General features: G+C 46.2%; 1 protein-coding gene across 2 annotated transcripts in view; it reads left to right on the plus strand.

Annotated features, from left to right (window-relative positions):
- LOC140204906 (matrix metalloproteinase-17-like) overlaps positions 1-892 on the plus strand; it is a 63277-nt gene extending 62385 nt beyond the window's left edge. For both annotated transcript variants that reach the window (XM_072271839.1, XM_072271841.1), the window contains one exon: positions 443-892. In XM_072271839.1, coding sequence (XP_072127940.1) covers positions 443-702 — 260 coding nt within the window. In that variant the 3' untranslated portion in view covers positions 703-892. The remainder of the gene's footprint in view (positions 1-442) is intronic.
- The last annotated feature ends 7088 nt before the right edge of the window (positions 893-7980 follow it).

The raw sequence follows: 7980 nt of genomic DNA on the forward strand, positions 1-7980 counted from the left end.
AAGGCTCCAGCGCCCTGGATAGAGGAAAGAATATCACGGAGAGCCAGGGAAGTCAGCTCTCGCCTCCGATTTGGGCTAACGTTTAAATTGCCTAAACAGCGTACCATACCTCGCACTAGGAACCAGGCACTGCTGCTGCAAAAGTCTCTGGGCCTAGGCCACTAGCGCTATGGGTGATCATCTCCCTGTGACTGTGTGGGTTTCCTCTGGGTGCTCTGGTTTCCTCCCACATTCCAAAAATGTGCGGGTTAGGGTTAGTAAGTTGTGGGCACGCTATGTTGGTGCCAGAAACATGGCGACACTTGCAGGCTGCCCTCAGCGCATATTTGGACTGTGTTGCTTGTTTACACAAATAACACATTTCATTGTATATTTTGTGTTTCAACGTACAGTATCTACAACAAATTAAGGCAATCTTTAATCTTTAATTTCTCCCCCTCAGGTACAACATACTTCTTCAAAGGGCAGACCTACTGGAGGATGAAAGCTGGTGAAATTGAGGCAGAATCTAAGGGTTCGACACATCGTGACTGGATGCACTGTGACTTCCCAGAAGAACCTCCTGCACCTAAAGACCCCAGGGCCGAAGGCTGCAGTTGCATGCAGGATTCGAATGCAGGCTGGGTCCCAAAACCCAGTAGGGCCCTGCCACTGGCTGTTCTGGTGGCCCACCTCTGCAGGCAGTACCTCCTGTTGAACTGAACTCTGAGATGATGCTGTCCCATTGTCTCCAACTGGCACCCCCTTGGAAAACCTTTGTCACAGGGCTCGAAAAGAACACAGAGAAAGTGCACACCTTAGGCTTCATCTCCAATGTCCAAGCAGAGAAGTCTGGAGGTTTTTTGAGGGAGGTGTTTTGTGAAAATTCATTAAAATCACTCTCGGCTCTCTATCTGCACTTTTCTGTCTGGTGCTGATTACACTTCTGTCTGTGTACCTGGTCAACCCAGGCAGTGGGATGATGGGATTAGTTTGATGGGCAAAAGCCAGCTGAAAGAACAAGGTGATGGTCACCTTCTCCTGGAGATAGAATGGGGTCCTTGTGGTTGGATGCATCATCAGTGCCTGCTGCCTCAGTGGCGCCCCCCTTAGGGAAAATGAACATCTCATGACTCAACCAGGCACTCGATGCACCAACACACCCGAATGAAAAATTCATCTCTCACTTTGCACAGTCTTTGACCAATGGAAACCAATTGATTCTCCTTGGCAGCTTCAACACCTGAATTGGAAAAGATGTCAGCCACTGTTACAGCAGTGCTCAGGCAGGACAGATTAGAGGGCTTGTCTACTGAGTCCTTATGGGTGGAGCTGAGAAACAGGAAAGGTATGGCCACATTAGTGGGGTTGTATTATAGACCACCTAATAGTCAGCGAGAATCGGAAGAGCAAATCTGCAGAGAGATAGCAGGCAACTGCAGGAAACATAAAGTTGTGGTGGTAGGGGATTTTAATTTTCCATATATAGATTGGGACTCCCATACTGTTAGGGGTCTAGATGGTTTAGAGTTTGTAAAACGTGTTCAGGGAAGTTTTCTAAATCAATATATAGAGGTACCAACTAGAGGGGATGCAATATTGGATCTCCTGTTAGGAAACGGGTTAGGACAGGTGATGGAAGTGTGTGTGGGGGCACACTTTGGTTCCAGTGATCATAATGCCATTAGTTTCAACTTGATCATGGACAAGAATAGATCTGGTCCTAGGATTGAGGTTCTGAACTGGAAGAAGGCCAAATTTGAAGAAATGAGAAAGGATCTAAAAAGCATGGATTGAGACAGGTTGTTCTCTGGCAAGGATGTGATCGGTAAGTGGGAAGCCTTCAAAGGAGTAATTTTGAGAGTGCAGAGCTTGTATGTTCCTGTCAGGATTAAAGGCAAAGTGAATAGGAATAAGGAACCTTGGTTCTCAAGGGATATTGCAACTCTGATAAAGAAGAAGAGAGAGATGTATGACATGTATAGGAAACAGGGAGTAAATAAGGTGCTTGAGGAGTATAAAAAGTGCAAGAAAATACTTAAGAAAGAAATCAGGAGGGCTAAAAGAAGACATGAGGTTGCTTTGGCAGTCAAAGTGAAGGATAATCCAAAGAGCTTTTACAGGTATGTTAAGGGTAAAAGGATTGTAAGGGATAAAGTTGGTCCTCTTGAAGATCAGAGTGGTCGGCTATGTGCAGAACCAAAAGAAATGGGGGAGATCTTAAATAGTTTTTTTGCGTCTGTATTTACTAAGGAAACTGGCATTAAGTCTATGGAATTAAGGGAGACAGGTAGTCAGATCATGGAAACTGTACAGATTGAAAAGGAGGAGGTGCTTGCTATCTTGAGGCAAATTAAAGTGGATAAATCCCCGGGACCTGACAGGGTATTCCATCGGACCTTGAAGGAGACTAGTGTTGAAATTGCAGGGGCTCTGGCAGATATATTTAAAATGTCAGTGTCTACGGGTGAGGTGCCGGAGGATTGGAGAGTAGCTCATGTTGTTCCGTTGTTTAAAAAAGGATTGAAAGGTAATCCGGGAAATTATAGGCCAGTAAATTTGACGTCGGTAGTGGGTAAGTTGTTGGAGGGAGTACTAAGAGTCAGAATCTACAAGCATTTGGATAGACAGGGACTTTCTCCCTAATAAGTCAACATGGCTTTGTGCGTGGTAGGTCATGTTTGACCAATCTATTGGAGTTTTTTGAGAAGGTTACTAGGAAAGTGGATGAAGGGAAGGCAGTGGATGTTGTCTACTTGGACTTCAGTAAGGCCTTTGACAAGGTCCCGCATGGGAGGTTAGTTAGGAAAATTCAGTCTCTAGGTATACATGGAGAGGTGGTAAATTGGATTAGACATTGGCTCAATGGAAGAAGCCAAAGAGTGGTAGTAGAGAATTGCTTCTCTGAGTGGAGGCCTGTGACTAGTGGTGTGCCACAGGGATCAGTGCTGGGTCCATTGTTATTTGTCATCTATATCAATGACCTGGATGATAATGTGGTAAATTGGATCAGTAAATTTGCTGATGATACAAAGATTGGAGGTGTAGTGGATAGTGAGGAAGGTTTTCAGAGCCTGCAGAGGGACTTGGACCAGCTGGAAAAATGGGCTGAAAAATGGCAGATGGAGATTAATACAGACAAGTGTGAGTTATTGCACTTTGGAAGGACAAACCAAGGTAGAACATACAGGGTAAATGGTAAGGCACTGAGGAGGGATTTGGGAATACAGATACAAATTCCCTAAAAGTGGTGTCACAGGTAGATAGGGTCGTAAAGAGAGCTTTTGGTACATTGGCCTTTATTAATCAAAGTATTGAGTATAAGAGCTGGAATGTTATGATGAGGTTGTATAAGGCATTGGTGAGGCCGAATCTGGAGTGTTGTGTTCAGTTTTGGTCATCAAATTACAGGAAGGATATTAATAAGGTTGAAAGAGTGCAGAGAAGGTTTACAAGGATGTTGCCGGGACTTGAGAAACTCAGTTACAGAGAAAAGTTGAATAGGTTAGGACTTTATTCCCTGGAGCGTAGAAGAATGAGGGGAGATTTGACAGAGGTATATAAAATTATGATGGGTATAGATAGAGTGAATGCAAGCAGGCTTTTTCCACCGAGGCAAGGGGAGAAAAAAAAAACAGAGGACATGGGTTAAGGGTGAGGGGGGAAAAGTTTAAAGGGAACATTAGGAGGGCTTCTTCACACAGAGAGTGGTGGGAGTATGGAATGAACTGCCAGACGAGGTGGTAAATGCGGGTTCTTTTTTAACATTTAAGAATAAATTGGACAGATACATGGATGAGAGGTGTATGGTGGGATATCGTCTGTGTGCAGGTCAGCGGGACTACGCAGAAAATAGTTCAGCACAGCCAAGAAGGGCCAAAAGGCCTGTTTCTGTGCTGTAGTTTTTCTATGCTTTCTATTGGACAGGTAGGGCTGGCAAAATGAAGGAATGGGAAAAGAATGGCATAGAAACCAGAAGCTTTTCACTGTATCTCAGTAAATGTGACAACGATAAACCAATACCAATGATCTTTTACTGATAAGATCATTGGAACAGAGTCTCGACACAAGCAATGCCCAGTTTCACCAGAGAGATGAGCGTGGTTGAGGTTGTTCTCCCTGCCCCAGGTGTTCCACCACTGACCAATAACGTTGGCTTCTGTCAGCTATCAGGCGCGGAATTGCAAGGAACACTGCCCAAGACAAGTGCTGATGCTTGCTGGGCTGACCACCAACTAACCCAAGGCCAGGAATCACCCTGCTCTTTTAACAGTGATGGTGCCAGAAACCAATATTGAAAGACTTGATGATTACCCAGTAAGAGCTCAATCAGATCTCCAGGCAACGTGACAACTGAAGCAGTGGAGACATAGGGTGGCTTCATTGCCCAGTGCATCTGGAAATTTAGTATCTCTAAAGAAACATATATGTAATGCCCTGGTTCACGTCTTTACTGTTATGCTGTAGGTATTTCATTTAGCAGTTCTGTACGAGCAGTCTGTTCTGCTTTCAGCCTGTTTGGGTTATTGTTGAAGATGAGGGATGCTGAGGAATGTGTGCAATCCAATCAGGAAGGTGGAACTGGGGGGAGGTTTTTTCTGGTGAGGGACGCTAAGGTGGGTCTTGGGGCTTTGGTTCGATGGGAGATGAAGAGAAAAGACACTGGGGAGAACCGGTCGTTGGATACCCAGGATGGATTGTGAGCAATGTTCGGAAGGTGGTGCGTGCTTCCACGGAGACCGATGGCCCAGCGCATGAGTGACAGAGAAGTTCAAGATGAGCTCTGACTTGTGCACATGGTAGTGACGTACTGCACTAGGGAGATAGTCAGACACATAGGAGTGGACCAAGATGCCATATTAAATTAATCCCATTTGCCTACATATAGTTTCCACCCATCCATTCCCTGCCCATTTATGTGTCTTGAATTCCACTTTGCACCTGCCTCAAACACTCCAGACAAAAGAATTGAAGTTTGTCCAACTACGTTTAGTTTATACTTTCTAATCCGGGTGACATCCTGATAAACCTCTTCTGAACCCCTCTCCAAAACCTTCACATGTGCTGACCAGGACTTTACACAGCGCTCCAAATGTGACTTAACCAAAGTTTTATACAGTTGCAATGTGACTTCCCAGCTTTTATACCAATGAAGGCAAGTATGCCACATACCTTCTTTTCCACCCCGTCTCCTTCTGTTGCCACGTTTAGGGAGTTACAGACTTGTACCCAAGATCCCTCTGTTTATCAGTGTTCCTCAGGGTCAGAATCAGGTTTACTATCCACTGACATATGTCATAAGTGTGTTTTGGCAGCAGACAGTGCAAGTCATAAAAATTACCATAACTTACAAAATAAATAAATAGTTCAAGAGAGGACTAGTGAGAAACTGTTATTGGGTTCATGGGCCATTCAGAAATCTGATGGTGCAAAGAAAGAAAACCTACCTAAAATGTTCAGTGTGCGTCTTCAAGCTCCTGATGGCAACATTGAGAAGAGGGCATGCCCTGGGTGATGGAGATCCTTAATGATGGAGGCCACCTTCTTGAGGTATCACCTTTTGAAGATGTCCTCAGTGCTGGGAGGCTAGTGGCGACTGTTTGCAAGTTTCTGCAGTTCTTTTCCCGATCCTGTGCAGTGGCCCCTCCATACGAGATGTTGATGTTAGAATGCTCTCCATGGTACATCTGTAGAAATTTGTGACTCTCTTTTGATGGGAAAATACCAAAAATTTAAAACGAATTAAATGGCTAATGTAAAAAAGAAAACTAAAAATATTACTGAAGAAGTGTAAACAACAGGAATTCTGCAGATGCTGGACAACACACATCAAAGCAACACACATCAAAGTTGCTGGTGAACACAGCAGGCCAGGCAGCATCTGTAGGAAGAGGTGCAGTCAACGTTTCAGGCCGAGACCCTTCGTCAGGACTAACTGAAGGAAGAGTGAGTAAGGGATTTGAAAGTTGGAGGGGGAGGGGGAGATCCAAAATGATAGGAGAAGACAGGAGGGGGAGGGATAGAGCCAAGAGCTGGACAGGTGATAGGCAAAAGGGGATACGAGAGGATCATGGGACAGGAGGTCCGGGAAGAAAGACAAGGGGGGGGAGGACCCAGAGGATGGGCAAGAGGTATATTCAGAGGGACAGAGGGAGAAAAAGGAGAGTGAGAGAAAGAATGTGTGCATGAAAATAAGTAACAGGTGGGGCCTTAGCGGAAGTTAGAGAAGTCGATGTTCATGCCATCAGGTTGGAGGCTACCCAGACGGAATATAAGGTGTTGTTCCTCCAACCTGAGTGTGGCTTCATCTTTACAGTAGAGGAGGCCGTGGATAGACATATCAGAATGGGAATGAGATGTGGAATTAAAATGTGTGGCCACTGGGAGATCCTGCTTTCTCTGGCAGACAGAGCGTAGGTGTTCAGCAAAGCGGTCTCCCAGTCTGCGTCGGGTCTTGCCAATATATAAAAGGCCACATCGGGAGAACCGGACGCAGTATATCACCCCAGTCGACTCACAGGCGAAGTGTTGCCTCACCTGGAAGGACTGTTTGGGGCCCTGAATGGTGGTAAGGGAGGAAGTGTAAGGGCATGTGTAGCACTTGTTCTGCTTACACGGATAAGTGCCAGGAGGGAGATCAGTGGGGAGGGATGGGGGGGACGAATGGACAAGGGAGTTGTGTAGGGAGCGACCCCTGCGGAATGCCGGGGGGGGGGAGGGAAAGATGTGCTTAGTGGTGGGATCCCGTTGGAGGTGGCGGAAGTTACGGAGAATAATATGTTGGACCCAGAGGCTGGTGGGGTGGTAGGTGAGGACCAGGGGAACCCTATTCCTAGTGGGGTGGCGGGAGGATGGAGTGAGAGCAGATGTACGTGAAATGGGGGAGATGCGTTTAAGAGCAGAGTTGATAGTGGAGGAAGGGAAGCCCCTTTCTTTAAAAAGGGAAGACATCTCCCTCGTCCTAGAATGAAAAGCCTCATCCTGAGAGCAGATGCGGCGGAGACGGAGGAATTGCGAGAAGGGGATGGCGTTTTTGCAAGAGACAGGGTGAGAAGAGGAATAGTCCAGATAGCTGTGAGAGTCAGTAGGCTTATAGTAGACATCAGTGGATAAGCTGTCTCCAGAGACAGAGACAGAAAGATCTAGAAAGGAGAGGGAGGTGTCGGAAATGGACCAGGTAAACTTGAGGGCAGGGTGAAAGTTGGAGGCAAAGTTAATAAAGTCAACGAGTTCTGCATGCGTGCAGGAAGCAGCGCCAATGCAGTCGTCGATGTAGCGAAGGAAAAGTGGGGGACAGATACCAGAATAGGCACGGAACATAGATTGTTCCACAAACCCAACAAAAAGACAGGCATAGCTAGGACCCATACGGGTGCCCATAGCTACACCTTTAGTTTGGAGGAAGTGGGAGGAGCCAAAGGAGAAATTATTAAGAGTAAGGACTAATTCCGCTAGACGGAGCAGAGTGGTGGTAGAGGGGAACTGATTAGGTCTGGAATCCAAAAAGAAGTGTAGAGCTTTGAGACCTTCCTGATGGGGAATGGAAGTATATAAGGACTGGACATCCATGGTGAAAATAAAGCGGTGGGGGCCAGGGAACTTAAAATCATCGAAAGGTTTAAGAGCGTGAGAAGTGTCACACATTTTAATTCCACATCCCATTCCCATTCTGACATGTCTATCCACAGCCTCCTCTACTGTAAAGATGAAGCCACACTCAGGTTGGAGGAACAACACCTTATATTCCGTCTGGGTAGCCTCCAACCTAATGGCATGAACATCGACTTCTCCAACTTCTGCTAAGGCCCCACCTCCCCCCGTACCCCATCTGTTACTTATTTTTATGCACACATTCTTTCTCTCACTCTACTTTTTCTCCCTCTGTCCCTCTGAATATACCCCTTGCCCATCCTCTGGGTCCCCCCCCCCTTGTCTTTCTTCCTGGACCTCCTGTCCCATGATCCTCTCGTATCCCCTTTTGCCTATCACCTGTCCAGCTCT

The sequence above is a fragment of the Mobula birostris genome, chromosome 11 (assembly GCF_030028105.1).
Source record: "Mobula birostris isolate sMobBir1 chromosome 11, sMobBir1.hap1, whole genome shotgun sequence".
NCBI classification, from domain to species: Eukaryota; Metazoa; Chordata; class Chondrichthyes; order Myliobatiformes; family Myliobatidae; genus Mobula; species Mobula birostris.